The following is an 18,635-nucleotide window of genomic DNA, read 5'->3' on the forward strand; positions in this document are numbered from 1 at the left end:
CAAAAACAAAGCCAAGATTTAGAACAATATAATTATCTTGATTAAGTGGGGCAAATATTCCTTTTTTTAATAAAAAAGAAATATATTGTCTACTCATGGGATGAATAGTATAATCTACTGGGAATTTATGCAAATGAAAATTTAATTTTATTAGCAAATGAATTATTCATTAAAGTGTCTAGATCATAACTTAAAGGATGTTCTTCATCTTTAGTTTTGAGAATGTTTTTCCCAAAGAAAATCTCAACAGATGCATTATCATCAGCCTTTTCTCCACTTGAAAATCTCACTTTATTATGAAGGAGCCTGGGTGAAGTTAAAGGAGGTACAACTGAAATGCTGGAGACAGTGGTGTGCTGGTACATTTTTAACAGCCAGCTGGGGGAGGAGGGCTGATTTGTAATATTTGCAGGTTTCCGTTGTGTGAATAAATATTCCCACCTTGGCCAAGTTCAAGCTGCCAGTTGCTTAACAACCAACCAGCTCTTGAAAATATTGTGCTGGGCTCTCCTGAACCAGTACAGGACAGCTCCAGCACACCACTGGGTGAGGCTAGGTAATGGTACTTAGTAGCAACAGATAGGTCTATTATATCTGCCAAGCAGAGTGCAATTAGAAGATTTCTCTAGGGAGGGGCTGGCCCCGTGGCACATCGGTTAAGTGCACACGTTCTGCTTCAGTGGCCTGGGGTTCACCGGTTGGGATCCCGGCTGCGGACATGGCACGGCTTGTCGAGCCATGCTGTGGTGGGTATCCCACATATAATATAGAGGAAGATGGGCACAGATGTTAGCTCAGGGCCAGTCTTCCTCAGCAAAAAGAAGAGGATTGGTAGCAGATGTTAGCTCAGGGCTAATCTTCCTCAAAAATAAATAAATAAATAAAGTAAAAAAAAAAAAGGAAAAAATTTCTCTAGGGAAATTAAAGACACTATTAAGCTTAAAGGAGCCAGGGTCCTCAAAATCAAGAACAGAAGAGCTCCAAGATGTTTGCATAAATCCCAGTTAGTTCCAAGCAACTCCTCTCGCTTCCTTTATTCTTTGACTCCCTGAAGAAATAATGTGTTTTCTTAGTGCTACATCATCTAGAATGCCATTTCATTAATAATCATTGTTAATAGTTAGAGCTGTAATCCATAATTCCTTTCTATTCCTAAATAGTCGCCAGATGAAAACAACAGTTAAAACTCTTCATAATATGAGAACTGACTTAGAGTACTTAGAATTGAAATTAAATTCCTTTATATAAAGCTTGAACTTTAGGGGAAGAATAGAAAGGCTTATTAATCATGCAAAAATATCTGTGTATTTTCACATGTGAAACTAAAATAGGTAGAGTTTCAGTTGCTCTTGATTCTTTTAAAGACTAAAAAAGCTAATCTCTTGCTGAAGTCCACAGACTTTTCCTTCTGTCCCCAGCTGCATCTTCTTTTTCCTCCTCAGATATAATCTATTTCCCACTTCAGGCACTCATAACTTCTTGGCCTCTTCCCCCTGCTTTCTTTCAGAACCTATAAAATCCTAGTAACTTCTACTTGTTACTCACAATTCATTTATACTACAATGTTCATTCAACCTGAGGATTTTTAAATTTCTGATTGTTCGATGTACTCAAGAATCAATAAGCATTTAATGAGAGTGAAAGCCTGAAATCTCACCAAGCCTGCTTCTTCAGCCTAGCCCTAAAGATAAACTGGTTTTGTCAATTTAGGATAGTGTAGAGTCCAGGAGGAAAGTAAACACAAAAGTAGCAGATATTTGTCCTTCTCACATGGCTCCTTCTCCCCTGGGAAGATTACATAAGTGTCTGGTCTGATTGAAGCTGCTTTAGGAATAATCTAGGAGGCTTCTACTTCTGTAAGATCTTGTGATCCAGGCTGCCTGGTTCAGAGCTGTCTGTTGGCTGGGATTCCTTTTCTCTTTTCCTCCAACCCTTCTTTCCCACTACACATTCACTTGTAGTCCCACATAATGCTCTTGACTTCAAATTAAACCTTTTTCTGTAAATTCCCAAAGGAACATGTGATACTGTTCTCTTTACTGCTATCAGATAGAAGAAAACAGAACACAGTTCTTTCAAATATGAGAGAAAAATGAATTTCCATGTGCAAATTCTCGTAACTGCAATGCTCAGGCTGTCTCACAACTGATAACATGGGGGAAACGATGATGATACATACACTCCATATATTATATATGTGACAAAAGCTTTCACACCTGCTGAGAAACAAAATGAATTCACTACATGAATTATTTTGTCTTTTTAATAAATTATATATACCCTGAGCATTCGGTAAACACACAAGAGACCTTTTCTAATATTTTTTTTCCAAACAGATACATAATCAAAGACCCCAAAAGAACTCACTTATCCATTTGGTAATTATTAAGTAATTTGTTTCTTTCTATCTCAGAGAGAAAAATCCCAGATGAAGATTTCATCATCTTAATTGATGGATTAAATGAAGCAGAATTTCACAAACCGGATTATGGGGATACAATTGTATCATTTCTGAGTAAAATGATTGGAAAATTTCCTTCCTGGCTCAAACTAATTGTAACAGTTAGGACCAGTTTACAGGTATGTGTTTGCTTGCTTTTGGACTGTAAATTATTTCCCTTGGAGAGTGCTTAAACTGAAAAAGTTCTAGGTCTGTGTTCCCTTAGTGATAACTCTTTCTAAACCTCTACCATGTCCTACAGCACTAGCAAGAGTAGTTCCCAAAGAGCCTGTTTTGAGAGTAAGAAATATGTCCTAGAGAGAATGTTCTCCGTACGTGGCCCTCTTAGCTCAGATTCCCATTCCCATTGCTGTGGACAAGTTTTGATAAAGTGTCCCTCAAAATAGCATGAAAAGAAGTCCATTTTTCTAGACTTTGTCCTGAGGACAGCAACGCAAATAGAGTCCCTAACACTAATTTACTGTTTGGCTTTTGTTTTACATTTTTTATCGTTTAATGTCGTGCAGAATTCAGTTCAATCTACAGTCAAGAGTCCAATTTTCTAGTTCTTCCCTCTGGTTCTGCTTGAACAACTTTTCTATAGCATGAAGGTGGACTTTCTTCTGTGTATGCCTTCCTCTAAGAATATTGGCAATGTTAGGGATTTAGAATAAATTTACTAAACCTGTGAGATAAGATTTTTTTTTTAATTACCTTCTCTGCTCACTCATTGATCACTTAGTGACCTGGAAGAAGAAGCAGGAATGTGGAACTGAGCCTGTAAAGATATATGGGCTACTTAGCCCATAAAGGACATAGCCCATAAAGGACAAATGACTTTACCTCCTCTACCATTTTCATTTTAGCTGAATTGATATCTCCCGTTCTTTACATAGTCACACTTGGTTTGGAACAGGGTTCCTCAACCCTTTTTTCCCTAAACCATCACCTCTTTTGATGAACATTAATATCTCACACATTATATACCCATACCACTATTTTGATGCAGCCCCCTCATAACAATTGCTAATATACAGGAAATAGTCTTAGCTCCCTCCTTTTCCACTCTCCCAGGTACTTAGTATCATTCCTATGTATTGAGCAATTAGCTTTACTGCCTTCTTTGATCAGAAACTGTATTTCTGATCCTGGTCACCACTTTGCAGATGTTTGTTATTATCTCAAAGTAATTTGAGTTAAAGAGTGTGACTGAATTAACATAAATGCATCTTTACAACTAAAAATTATATGATCTACCATTATTAGTCAGTAGCTTGATTGTTAAAGATGAAGGATAAAGAGAAGGAACTTCTAAGAACACAATCTCTGACTAGTTTTACTAAATGCATGTTTAGGAGACATTCTCATTCATATTTTCACATAATGCCATGTACAATCTCAAAAGATTTTTTTTCTGCTTTTTCTCCCCAAATCCCACCAGTACATAGTTGCATATTTTAGTTGTGGGTCCTTCTAGTTGTGCCATGTGGGACGCCGCCTCAACATGGCCCAGTGAGCGGTACCATGTCCGCGCCCAGGATCCGAACCTGCGAAACCCTGTGCCGCTGAAGCGGAGCACACGGACTTAACCACTCAGCCATGGGGCCGGCCCCTCAAAAGATATTTTAAGTATGACTTGGTAGAGCAAATGACTAATTTTTCAGTTATGCCAAAAAAACAGGAAAAGTACTATACATATTAATCTACAAAGTCCAAATTTCAGTGTCTTCATAAATCAAGACCTGCAATAAACTCTCAGATACTTCACTTACTTTGACCAAGAATTTTTGAATGTTATTTTCATTCAGCTTTGACAATTAAATAACTCATAGGTCTTAAAAAATGAACCCTCATATTTGATCATTCATTATTTCCACAAACATTTCTTAAGTCCTTAAGTGTGTCACGTACTTTCTAGGAGCTTGAGGATATGGCAATGAATAAGACAGACAATTTCCCTTCACTCATAAAGCATATAGTCTAGTGAGGAACATAAAGTGTAAGTAAGTAAAAAATTAAACATATTAAAATTTTAGGTAGTGTTAGTGCTATGAGGACATAAAGTAGGTTAAAGGAATAAATGGGGATAATAGTTACTTTAGACAGGGTGGATAGGAAAGTCCTCTCCAAGGAGGCTTGTAAAGTGTTGAGATCTGATTTACCTTTTTAAAAGATTTCTTTGGCTGATGGCTGTGTAGGGAATCGATCAAAGAAGCAAAAGTACAGGTGAAAGATAATGGTGGCTTAGACTAGAGTGTTAAACGTGGAGACCCTGTGAAGTGGTCACACTTGGACTGTATTTTGAAGGAGAGTCAAAAGGACTTGGTGATGGGCTGAATGTGGGTGTGAGCGAGAAAGAAAATGCAAGAATGAATCATAAGATTTTGGTGAGCAGTTGGGTAAATGCTGGTTTGAGGAAAAGATAGTTCATACGATTTGGTGGTAGGGTCAATGGTAATGCCATTTATTGACATGGGAAGGTTTTTTGGTAGGCAGAATTCAGTAGTTCTGATTTGGTCACATTAAGTTTGTCTATGAAACATCCAAGTGTAAATGTTGAGTAGACAGATATAAGATGAGAGCTCAGGGAGATGACTAAGCTGGAAACATAAAGTTAAGCATCATCTGCATATATACATAATATTTAGAACCATGGGACCAAAGAAGCTGTTCTAGGGAATGAGAGTGGCTAGATAAGAGAAAAGAATGGAGACCTGAGCTGCAGATGCCTGAGAAATGAAAAAGGAGCAGCAAAAAAGGCTGGGTAGGAGTGGCCAGTGTGCTAAGCAGAAAATCTGGGAAGCATGCTATGGAACAAGCTTCAGAAAGTGACTCGGAAAGAAAGGTGTGATCAACTTTGTCAAATACTGCTGAGAGGTTGAGGAAGATGAGAACTGAAATTTGATTATTGAGTTTGGCAAGGTGAAGATTACTGATAACCTTGACAAAAACCATTTCAGTGAAGTGGTGGAGTTGAATCCTGATTGCAAAAGTGGAGGAGAGAATGAGAAGGGAGGAATTAGAGATAGTAAGTAGAGAAAACCTTTCTGTGAAGTTTTGCAAAAAATAGGAACAGGGATATAGCATGGGACGAAAATGGGGTCGTTCATATGATCCAGTAGAGAAGAAGAAATTAATACAGGAGAGAGGGTGGATAATTACAGGAGCAAAGTCTGTATGCAGATAAGAAAAGATGGAATCCAGAGCTTGAGTCACCACAAAGTCCTATCACCTTCCCCCAATATAATTTTCAAGCAGATCACCAAGGTACCAAGCTTCCCATTCTTAGAAGTAGTTTTTTGGGCTAAGGCATCTCCAAAACGCCTACATTAAATGCAGTCATTTTATTAGGAGGGTTAGAGAACAACATTTTTATATGGCATTCTTTGAGTCCTTATACATTTCTCTTAGTGAATTGTATTTTGATATTGTGCCATGGTTTATATTGAGAAAAATTTTGTGGCATTCCATTTTAGGAGTGTTATTTGGCATATTGACTATTAAGTCAGTCCTAAAGTACCCTTTATGAAGACCCATAAAAATTATTTTGTCTCAATATTAGGAAAAGTTGTGTCCCTCCTATGCAACTAATATATTTTAATCTATGGACACTAATATTTGATCATATTTCCCTCTTTTCTTTGGCCACTCAGAAGTTCAGAATAAATTTGTAGACCTCATAGCTTATCATAAGAGTTAGGGGAAACTGAAGGTCTTTCTGTCTCTCTCTCTCTCTCTCCATCTGTTTTAGGAAATTACCAAGCTGCTGCCTTTCCATAGGATATTTTTGGATCGACTAGAAGAGAATGAAGCCATAGACCAGGACCTGCAGGCTTACATCCTGCACCGGATACACAGCAGCTCAGAGATCCAGAATAACATTTCACTTAATGGCAAAATGGACAATACTACATTTGGCAAACTCAGTTCTCATCTCAAGACCCTCAGTCAAGGGTCCTATCTATACCTGAAACTCACATTTGACCTCATAGAGAAAGGCTATCTAGTGTTAAAGAGCTCTAGCTACAAAGTAGTTCCTGTTTCGCTCTCTGAGGTTTATTTACTCCAGTGCAATATGAAGTTCCCCACCCAGTCTTCCTTTGACCGGGTGATGCCTCTCCTGAATGTGGCAGTGGCCTCTCTCCACCCACTGACTGATGAACATATCTTCCAGGCCATCAATGCTGGTAGCATTGAAGGCACACTAGAATGGGAGGATTTTCAGCAGAGAATGGAGAACCTCTCCATGTTCCTAATCAAGCGCAGAGACATGACTCGTATGTTTGTACATCCTTCTTTTCGAGAATGGCTTATCTGGAGAGAAGAAGGAGAGAAAACCAAATTTCTCTGTGATCCCAGGTAAGCCATAGACCTGTAATAAGCAATTATGAGTCTATTTTGTATTTATTGCATGGAGCATGGGTATTGAAAGCAGTGAGAAGTGTTCTTCATTGAACATTTCACATAAACAAAACATCATCTCTATTTCTTCTCAAGACAAGGCTATAATGAAGGTAACTAACTTATTTTCTCACAATGTTATTTCCTTAAGACTCAAAATCTGCATATTTAAAATGCATCCCTACATTCCTGTATTTTCCTAAGTAATTTTCTCTGATCCCCCTAGGGATCCCAGGCTATAATTAATTTAGCCATTTAACAGGCTTCCTGTGTTCTTCACATATGAAGAAAGAGTTGATATACTGTTCACCTCTTTGACTGAAAACAGAATCATTTAAAAATTGTCATTGCCCTTTTAAAAGCCATACCATTGTTAAAGTCACCATGACTAACCCCATTAAGCCCAGCTGATGCTAAAATTTACACTGGAAAATGGTATCTTAAACCTCAAAGCTGAAAAAGACTTGAAGAGATCAGCTGGTATAGCCACTCTACCTTTAGATAAATAAGGTGTCATTATTCCCATTTTACTATAAAGGCCTTAAGATGCTGAATCACTTGCCCTAAGTCATAAAGTTAATAGGCGGGAGAAAGGAGGAGGGATAGAATAGGGATGGCAGATATATGGTATGTACCACCACTCCCGCACCCTGCACCCATGACAGACATCACTGATTTACCCCAGCACTCTTTCCTGATGAGCTTGACCCTGACTTAAGAATCTTTCTCAGCTCAACAAACCAGACTAGATATGAAACTTTCCCATTCTCCTGGGTAGAACCTACATCTGTAGCATCCCTGTGGGGTGTGCTTTCCACTCCTCCACACCACATTTTTAAAATAATTATTCCTTTAATAAAGTTGGTGTTTTCAGAAGCAGGTATATTCCTGATTTCCTGGAAACAGAGAAGACACCAACAACATAGCTGGCAAATGTAGAGCTTATTCTGCCTCAGAAAGAAGATAGGCTAATTTTGCCTATGTCTCCCACTGTGACTCATCAGAGAGACTAAACCTCTCTGACCAAGCTGGGGTTTTCTTACTCTTGTGGCCTGTTCTTCACCAGGCCTTATTAGAGACAACTGTGCTTGTGGGCATGCTGCTCAGCCTGCTTCATGCCAATGCATTACAAAATTAGTTCCAGATTCTGATGATGATGTTAAGCCAGGCAGTAGATTTTGTGGTTATTTTCTCCGAGAGGGAAACTTTTTTTAAAAGAAACATGCTGTAGTGGAAAGAACATGAACTTTTGAGTCAGATTACCTGCATATAAATCCTACCTTTTCTAAGAATTGTGACCTTCTAAAGTTACATAATGTTTCTGAGACAATTTTCTTATCTACATAAAAGGAGTAATAATTCCTAGAGTTTTTGAGAATTAAGTGAGATAATGCCTAGAATAGTACAGAGTACAAAGAAAGTGTTGGGGTATGTTCTTTTTCCTCGCCTCTCTTTGCAGTAATAGACCCTTCAGGTGTTATACCTTAACTACGTCCTGTGGCTAGTTGAATAGGCAGCAACAGTCTTCTGCTGTTAGCATTTTGGGGCACAAGATTTAAAAAAAACAAAACAAAACCAAGTCTGAGTCTCTCCTATGAATTGTATGGCATTCCCAAAAGGATTTTATTATAAACCCCACTAGTACCCACTGCTGATGCTTAATGCATAGAATTGGCAACCACGTATTTAAGAAAAAGACCAATCTAGAATTACTTAATAGACACTTTGAAATCAGTTTCCAAAGAAACTTTGCTAGCTGATCTGCTCTCTCATCTTGGAACATCTCAGAGGATTGAAAGCTGAGGTCCAAGGCAGCCACACTACTACTGAATTAACAGTATCCTTAGAATGGATGAAACCCTCAGGGGCTCCCAAAGGAGAAAATAGGTATTTATGCAGCCATAGTGTGGCTCTACAGGTTTACCCGTCTCAACATTGTTTATTTACTGGGAGTATTTCGGCAACAGGCTGATGCACTGGGACAAGAAGAGCAAACACTTCTAACTTCAAATGCTGTGTAGGCTGTTCCCTAGTGATTGAATAACATTCAGGGCTGCTCAGGGATCATCATATATCGCCTAATGGCAATGAGTAAAGTAGTAAACAGGACGAGGAGTTCTCAAAAAAGCTTCCTAACATTTCATTTTAGCTTGAATTTAGCCTTCTACTCAGCACTGTCTGGCACCAGCTTTGTTACTAAAGTATTGATCTCAGAGCTTGAGGCCCCCTGGGTCAATGAGATGGAAATTCACTAAGAGTTTAATGATATTGGCAAAGCCCAAGCTGGCCTTTCAAAGAAACCTGCTGTAATTGCTTTCCATTTCAGGCAAGTCTGATTAGCAGGACTCTCTCCAGGCAGGGTTTGTCTTTGTGGCCTTTAACCTCTACTTCCTGTACATTGTTTCCCACTCTGTTCTCCACATTTTCTCCAGCTTCTCTCTAGAGCATGTAACATATTTCACTAGACCAGGGGAGACCAACTCAATGCCTCCAAAATCACAGTAGGTAGGCCAGTACCTGACATGCATATCTCTGTATAAGGTGGGCTCTCAGAAGCGGCAGAACTGGTCTGTCTCTTCTAGTCCATTTTCCTGGGCTTTCAACACTCAGTTGTTCATCCTGAACTTGTTGACCTTATTAGGGAATTAGACACAGATGAAAATATTCTACTGAAGCCAAAAAGTAGTTGATCTTCATCAGAAGTAGGCCACCCAGAGAGATAGCATCTGCTAAGATGAAGAGAGTCAGTAATCTGAGGATGGTGCTGGAAAGAGGAAATAGCAGAGCCAGAGGTGATTGCTACAGCTAAAATAGAGTTTTCTTTATTTTAAATATCAGACTGCCTGTTGTCCCAGAATCAGGGCAGAGAATTGACATCCCAGAGAGAATGACCTAATGTTGCATAGACATATAACTGTCATAGAAAGAAAGGAGTTATAGATGTCTTTTCTTGGCTTAGTAACCAAGGGGGGAAGAGGGGGTGTCAAACTAAGTGAAATATCACTGAAAAATCTATCACATCAAAAATTCTAAGATTTTAGATTTACGTTCTAAATAAAAGCATGCCTCTTGAAGCACTCACAAACCTTAGACCTCACCACCTTATTCTGCTTTATATTTCCCATTATTCATCACTGTCATACTTTTGTCGTACTCAGAAATTAATCTGTCCTATATTTTATTCCCTCGGGCAGTGAGAAATCAGATTAGCTCACTAATCTAATAAACTAATCTCTGCTATTATGCTAATAAGATGGAGGTAGAAAACCCATTGGAAGCAACTTGTGCATTTAAAGTAAGGCGCTTGAGAGAAGTCACCAGCCTTTGTTATCCAATCTATTAATGACTTTGATAGTTGAAATTTGAGGCTGATAGAGTAGACAGTTGGGGGCTGCCAACCTTATAGTGCTGCTCAATTACTGCTTAATATTTCCACACAGCTTTAAGTTAGCCTTGAATAAATCCCCACTCTTTTCTGTTTCCTTTCCTCATTATCTCTCTTTTCATGGTATCTGGCCTCTCCTTCCCTAGAAACAGCTCACGGATCAACATTTTGACATATGCATATGCCGCATTTTAATATAGAGATTAGAAGACTCAGCTGCCTTATTTTTAACTGTTTGAATAAAATACAGGAAGCTTGTTGTGAACTTTATTTAATGAGTATGGAGCTGATACAACCAAATGAGGTTGTGATTTGGAAGCCTAATTTGGGTTGATGTAGAAGCAAACTTTATGGCAGGTAGGAAAGAGAGAAGGCTATACAAGTCGTGCATATACCTGTGGGGATGGTTGAGTGCTTACTTGATTCTTTGTGACCAAAGTAATTGCTTATAATAAATGGTCGGTTGAGATTTTTCCTAATTATTTGTCCATGTTAGTCAGTGAATTACACATTGGAGACCTGATGTTCCAAAACTCATGCCACAAAGCAGAGTGTCAGAGAAGAACCAGTTTGTCCAAGGGAAAAAAGAGGGCATTTTCCCTGTAAAGGAAAACTAACTCCGTGCCAGGGACCTGTACAGCCTGGCCTCTTATAGAATACATGGGTCTAAAATGGCCACACACTAGTGATTTGCAGGGTTGTGGTGATTTTGTTTATTTGGTTTCTTAATCCAAACATGAGCCTCCAGGCAAGATGGCATTTAACCTTGCCCTCACTGAAGCGCAAACTCGAGGTTACTGCTCCTGATAGCCATTGCAGGCTCCCACAACAAATCCTTAAATTGGGGGGTGGGTTCTGCTTTCTAAAAACATTAGGAAAGAGTTCAGCACAGTCATGGATCATGGGAGAAAAAAGGGCTCCTGGAACTCAATCAGCCTTTAGGAGGTTTGGAAGAATTAAAGAGGGGCCAGCCCCGTGGCTGAGTGGTTAAGTTCGCGTGCCCCGCTTCGGTGGCCCAGGGTTTCGGCAGTTCGGATCCTGGGCACGGATATGGAGGCGGCATCCTTCATGTCCACATGCCACAACTAGAAGGACCCACAACTGAAATATGTAATTATGTTCTGGGGGAATTGAGGGAGAAAAAGCAGGGGGAAAAAAAGAAGATTGGCAACAGTTGTTAGCTCAGGTGCCAATGTTTAAAAAATAACAATTTAAAAAGAGAATTAAAGAGAAGGGAGGAGTAGCGAACATCTTTTACTAGCAGTTGACTATTAGTAGATGATCTTACCTGCCTGGAAATATTAGCTCTCTAATCTCTGTTCTGTATCTAAATCTGCTTCCCTTCTAAATCTTTTCTACCACTAAGAGGAAGTCAGTCTTCTGATTTCATGATTTGCATTTGTAATTTCCAGGGAAAGATTTCATTGATCTATAATATTATTGGAGATTTGTCTAATTTGCCAATAAATAGTTTTTCCTTATTATCCAATCCAGTTTCCGACTCCCTATTGGCATCAAGAATAAATTTGAGACTCAAATTGGCAATATTACCTTAGTGACCCAGGATCATGGCCTTAGGGTATAATTCAAGGGAGAAATTATGTGAAATCTAAGGTATATCTTGAAGTATGTCTGGTTTGCCAATGCGCGAATGTCTTTCAACCTTATAAACTTGTTTTTTTCAGCACAAATAGTGGGACTCACATCTATCAGTCAAATAGGCAAGCTGTTCCCATCTTTAAAACTTTCAAAGATGAGCAGCAATAACATTTTTTTTTTCCTTTTCTAAATACAAAATTAAGTTTGGAAAAATCTGGTAATCGGAATTCTTCTCCAAACCCATTTAAAATTGATGACTGTTTATTCTTACTGTCATAAAAACTCATGCGAAGTTTGCTAAATAAGTTTACAGAGAAATAGCTCTGCTTATGATAAAATGGGGAAAGAGCATCATTTTATGACTTGGCAGACATGCAGAAGAGTTGACTAATGAAAACAAAAGACTTGTGCTCTCCTATATTGTTTAATTTTGCTACAAGAAATTAATATTTCTTTATGTGTTTAAAAACACATGTATAGCTTTTTTTTTAGGTGGGTATGACTGGTATAGCAAATACTGGTTAAAACAACTTCACCTAAAAATCTGAAGTGGGGAGGAAGTAGAGCAGATGACTCAGGGAAATTTTTGGTACTGAAAGTAGCATAGGAAATTTGTCCATTAATGAGTCTCTGAAGCAACACTGGCTGAATGAAAAACTGGAAATCCCACAGGCTTTCCTGGGTTGTCAAACCAAGATTAATGGCACAGCAGTCAGAAGGAGTTATCGCCAGCTTAGTGGGATATGACAGCACATTTTCTTTTTTCGAAGTAGAGCAATTTACCCAGCTGTCTCTAGAGACTTTCTTTTTTTTTTTTCTTATTTATTTTTTTTTATTGCAGTAACATTGGTTTATAACATTATATAAATTTCAGGTATACATCATTATATATTTCGTTTTCTATGTAGATTACATCATGTTCACAACCCAAAGACTAATTACAATCCATCACTAATTACCCCTTTCTCCCTCCTCCCTCCCCCCTTCCCCTCTGGTAACCACCAATCCAATCTCTGCTTTCTGTGTCTGTTTGTCATTGTCTTTATCTTCTGCTTATGAGTGAGATCATATGGTGTTTGACTTTCTCCCTCTGACTTATTTCACTTTGCATAATACCCTCAAGGTCCATCCATCTTGTCACAAATGACCAGATTTCATCATTTCTTACGGCTGAGTAGTAGTCCAATGTGTACATACCACATCTTTATCCATTTGTCCCTTTATGGACACCTAGATTGCTTCCAAGTCTTGGCTATTGTGAATAATGCTGCAGTGAACAGAGGGGTGCATGTATCTTTATGCATTCTTGTTTTCATGTTCTTTGGATAAATACCTAGCAGTGGAATAGCTGGATCATATGGTAGATCTATTTTTAATTTTTTAAGGAATCTCTGTAATGTTTTCCATAGTGGCTGCACCAGATTACACTCCCACCAGCAGTGTATGAGGGTTCCCTTCTCTCCACATCCTCTCCAACACTTATTGTTTCCTGTCTTATTAATTATAGCCATTCTGATGGGATTGAGGAGATATCTCATTGTAGTTTTGATTTGCATTTCCCTGATAGTTAATAATGTTGAACATCTTTTCATGTGCCTGTTGCCCACCTGTATATCTTCTTTAGAGAAATATCTGTTCAGATCTTTTGCCCATTTTTTAATTGGGTGGTTAGTTTTTTTCTTGTTGAGATGTATGCGTTATTTGTATATTTTGGATATTAACCCCTTATCAGATATATGGTTTGCAAATATCTTCTCCAAATTGTTAGGTTGTCTTTTCATTTTGTTGATGGTTCCCTTTGCTTTGCAGAAGCTTTAGTTTGATAGAGTCCCATTTATTTTTTCTACTGTTTCCCTCGCCCAGTCAGAATGGTACTTGAAAATATGCTACTAAGACCAATATCGAAGAGAATACTGCCAGTGTTTTCTTCTAGAAGTTTCATGGTTCCGAGTCTCACATTCAAGTCTTTAATCCATTTTGAGTTAATTTTTGTATGTGGTGTAAGATAATGGTCTACTTTCATTCTTTTGCATGTGGCTGTCCATTTTTCCCAACACCATTTATTGAAGAGACTTTCCTTTCTCCATTGTATCTTCTTGGCTCACTTGTCAAAAATTAGCTGTCCATAGATGTGTGGGTTAGAGACTTTCAAAAGCAGATAGATCTCCACATTTGGTAAAATCAACACTAACAGCCTTCTATCCTCTCAATCATAAGAACCCACAGCTGTGAGACACGTATTTACAGTACCCATCAGCATACCCAGTTGGTTCTACTACGGAAATTTTACATGTAAGTATCCACTTATTTCCATTTCTGCTGACTACACCCTAGGCTCTCATGTGGACTACATTAGCCTCCTATTTGGTCTCCTCTTCAATCCCTTCTCCATCAGCAACCAAAGTGATTTTTAAAAAACGCAAATCAGGCCATGTAACCTCCTCCTGAAAATCCTTCAGTGGCTTCTTATTGTGGTTAGAATAAAATCAAAGCCAGATTCTTCAAAGCCCTGTATTACAAAGATAGCTTCTGCCTGCCTCTCTTAAGTTGAGCTCATTCATTCTCCCTCTTATTCACAATTTTCTGGTCATAATAAGTCATCTACCAGTTCCTAGAACTTGCTAAGCTCTTTCCCACCTCTGGGCCTTTACACTTAATAATTCCCTCCATCTGAATCTCACTTTTCCTCGCTCCTCTTTCAGATCTTAGCTTAAGCCACCTCCTCAGAGAGACTTCAACTTGTCACCTTATCTAAGTCAGTCCCTCTTGGTTTTCTTTATCATGGCAACCTTTATACTTTCTAACACTTATCACAATTTATTATTAATTTGTTGTATGTGAATACTTGTTTCTTGTCCACTTTCCCCTCTAGAATGTGAGTGAGCTCAATGAAGACAGGAACCTTTTCTATCATGCTCACCTTGGTCCTCCTAATGATTAATAGAGAGCCTGGCGTGCAGTAAATACTCAGTAAATATTTTCTTAAATGATGAATTAATGAGTGAACAGAAGAATGACAAGGGGTGCTAATTTTAAGCTTACAACTGAAAATAAGTGAGAAACTCTTCTCACAGTTCAATAGACAGTGTCCTTTGTTCATCTTTTACCATGCATCAGGAGTAAGCGAAGATACGCATTTCAGCAAGCATTCAATGAACATTTATTAAGTAATATATTCAAGGCTCTGTGTTAAGCACTGCAGGGGATACAAATGTAAGTAAGATAGATCTGTCTACCAGGACTTAGAGGTTAGTGGTTTTAACAGACACATTTATAACTAGCTATAATTCAAAGCAGAGTGCTGTACTAGAGGTATAAACAAAGAGCTGAGGAACACAGAGGAGGAAGAGAGAAGTGATAAATCTTCTGTGCCTACTGTTGATGTTTCAAACTGTGACAATTCAATGGAGTCATAGCTCTTCTGCCTCAGGAAGCCCTGCCAACTGCCTGAAGACTTCATCATCAGGGGAGAGAGGTGGCCATTTTCCTAGGGCCAGTGATGCTTTAACAGAACAGAAGGGCAGTAGGAAACTGTGAGGCAAAGAAGGAGAAATCAGAAAATTCCTATCCAAAGTCTGTATTTAAAAAGAAATAATGCTGCTCCACCCATTTCTGCGAAGGTACATCTTGGGCATACTTTACGTATGGTCTGCTACTTATAGTTTACTTTCGTCAGGCTGTTTCTTTTCCGTATGGAATATGAAACCGTAAGACAGGCTGACTAGAAGTATATTTTATATTCAGGTTCCATTAGAAAGCCATGAAAAGAACATGCCAAAGCAGTTACTGACTGATAAGCTAAAGATGGAGGAAAGAATTTTTGCAAGGATGTGTGGGCGTCATTTGCTGAGAATTGATAGCAACAAGCAGACTGTAAGGCAGCAGCCATCAAAGTTTAACTGCAGGCAGAATTTTTAAGATGAGAGGTGAAAAAAATAAGGATTGTCAATCTATTCTCAATATTTGAGTCATAGTCACAGTCATTTCACAGTCAAACAGTGGCAACAGAGATGCCTGCAAATGCAAGGCTAGGGTGGTGAATTGCAAAGTGGATCTGGAAGTCCTTGTGTTGCTCTTCCTTGAACTCATCTACCTAGCATTTATTTTTTCATGAAACATTTATTGAACTTCTACTCCACACCACGCACTGTGCTATAGACTGGAGAAACTTAGGTGAATAAGACACCCCCTGGCACTATAGCCGTTACCCTCTAAAGTGAAGTCAGACACAGAGCAACCAACAAAAGTGCCATAGTGCAAAGTTCCATCAGAACCTAGACAAAGAGGAAATACTTTGCAGAAGAGGTGACATTCAAGTTCAGTCTTGAAGGATGAGTTGATTCCATTATGCAGCACTGGAGTGGGAGAGCACTGTAGGCAGGCAAGAAAAGGCGGGAGCAGAAGTAAATGGCAATGTGAAGATATGAAGTCCCTTTGGGGAACTGTGAGAAAGTGTGAATAGAGAATAAGATATATGTTCACAAAGAGTGATAAGAAGTGTCACTCAGAAAAAAACCTTGAATGCTATGTTTAAGACTTTACAATTTATTCTGTAGATAACAAGGAGTCTCTATAACTTTTTGAGAAAGAAGAGAAACAATGATCGGATAACTGATGATGTAAAAAGTAGCTCTGGCAAGTGGTGTAGGGAAGATGGGTTGATGAAGAGGAGAGACTGAAGGTAGGGATACTAGTTGTGATGTTTATAGCAATAGTCTAGGTGAGAAATGCCAAGACCTAAATTGTGACAATAGAGAGCAAGGTATATGTGGGAAAGGCATTTTGAAGATACTCTGAAGCACTTGTTTTTTTGTGTGTGGAAGGTAAGGGTGGAGGGATAAAAATTGACTCGAAACTTATCTGGCATGTTGGAGGATAGTGAAGGTACTGCCCAACATAGAACATTCTGAATAGAGGAGGAGTTCTAGCATGAGCAAAGGTAGGAGGAAGAACAGGCTTATAGGGAGAAGGTGAGTCCTATTTTGGACATGTTTATAATGAATTGCCTCCAAGGGAAGATGCACAAATATATTTAGAAACGTAACTTTGGAAAATATGAAAAGAGAAAGCTCAAGGCACAGGGTTATGGATTTGGGGAGTTATCAATGAATAACTGACAGTAGAAGCCATAGGGACTAAACAAGATCACCTAAGAGTATAAAACAGGAAGTTTAGAAGATTGAGGACAGAATTGTTACGTGTAAATGCTAGAAGAAAATGATGAGCCGTGAGCCAAATAATAATTACAAGGGTAATATTAGAGTTAGAAGGAGAAAGAAGAGAAAGTAAGGTTGTGGAAGTCAAAGGAGAAGATTCTTTTGGGCCAGGTCTGAAGTGATGAATACAATTTCTGCCTATATTCCATTAGCCAGAACTCAGTCACATGATTACATTTGAATGTGAATGCAAGGTCCCTAGCAAAGGAGCCACTTCCCAACAACAGCTTTTTACTGTGGAAGGGAGCACAAATCTTTTGTAGGCAGCTATCAATCTCTGCCACATAATTCTAATCCGAGTAGGTCTCCCTAAATAATTCCCCATATTTACCTAAATAATATAAAGACATTCCACAGCGGCACACAGTATTTCAGCCCAAATTATAAAATAGGCTTTAGATTGTAAACAATTCCTTCACAGCTAGTTCTGACTGTACCCCTTTATCACATCCGAGCACCACACAGGAGAATATCAAACCACCTAGGTGTTGTTTCTCTGAAACACTGAAATGTTGTATATTGTTTGTCATCACAAGAGCTAATGAAATCTGTGTGACTACACGTTAGTGACTATGACAAGGACAATGGAGAAAACGTCCATGCTAGAATTATGAGTCCATTTGTTACCATGTTTCAGTACTACAGATAGAAACTTTAAGATTAGCTATCTCCCTGAGGTGCTAAATGAAAATCTATTAGAAAAACAAACATAGTGTCATTGTATATTTTGTGTAAAACAGCTGTTATCCAACTTCCAAACTGTTAAATGGGTGGAGGGAAGGAAGGGTGATTCTTGCTTTAGAAAGTGTTTTTTCTCTAAAAGACTCCGTAGTTCTGAACTCCTGAGTTATAGGGCAACAGTGTAAGGGTAGGGTAGCTCCTCACTGCTTTATAATCCATAGTTGGCCAAGGGTGAGTATCACTTGTCTCCAATAATCCATTATCGAGGGGCTGCTGATGCCTGCAAACGAGAATGGAGGTAGAATTAACCCTCTACTATTCTGAATACTGCCTTCTCTGCATTTCGTCAGAGCACATATATCCAGGATAGGGGTGAGGGAACAGTGCTGGGGAAGGAATCTTCAACACTGACCTGTGATTGATTCTCTCTTAAAATATGTAATATCAAATATACCTTGAATGTAGGGCTTAATATCCTCCTGAAAACCTCTGATCTACATGGGAAATTTATATTGCTCCTGTTAACTTTTACCTTATTTCTTAGGGACCAGTGAGCTCTGTTCTTATTCCCTCTCTCTGCCTGAAGTTACGTTACCAAGTTTTCCTGCAGTGACTAACAGTGAATGACATCCATACCCAATGATTTTTCCCTGATCCTTGAATTTGCCTTTTGGCTGTAAAGGTAGTGGGGCAAAGTGTGGAGAGGTAAGGATTGGGGTGACAATAGGGTATCACATTTCACCCTACTGCACACCTTAAAGATTAAAGTTCTATTAACTTTAACACTCATTCTCCAATATGTTTAAAAGTCGTTTCTGGTTAATGTTCATTCCTTTAGTATAGCACTATGTTAGTTACTATGGAGGATACAAAAGAAATATAAAATACATTTCACTTAATATATCTCACTTAA

At 38.6% G+C, this 18,635-nt stretch overlaps 1 protein-coding gene across 9 annotated transcripts in view; it reads left to right on the top strand.

Moving 5' to 3' along the window:
• Positions 1 to 18,635, top strand: part of TANC2 (tetratricopeptide repeat, ankyrin repeat and coiled-coil containing 2) — a 388,431-nt gene that overhangs the window by 315,415 nt on the left and 54,381 nt on the right. For all 9 annotated transcript variants that reach the window (XM_046676045.1, XM_046676044.1, XM_046676048.1 and 6 more), the window contains 2 exons: positions 2,414 to 2,580; positions 6,192 to 6,799. In XM_046676045.1, coding sequence (XP_046532001.1) covers positions 2,414 to 2,580; positions 6,192 to 6,799 — 775 coding nt within the window. The remainder of the gene's footprint in view (positions 1 to 2,413; positions 2,581 to 6,191; positions 6,800 to 18,635) is intronic.

This window comes from Equus quagga, chromosome 11, assembly GCF_021613505.1.
Source record: "Equus quagga isolate Etosha38 chromosome 11, UCLA_HA_Equagga_1.0, whole genome shotgun sequence".
NCBI classification, from domain to species: Eukaryota; Metazoa; Chordata; class Mammalia; order Perissodactyla; family Equidae; genus Equus; species Equus quagga.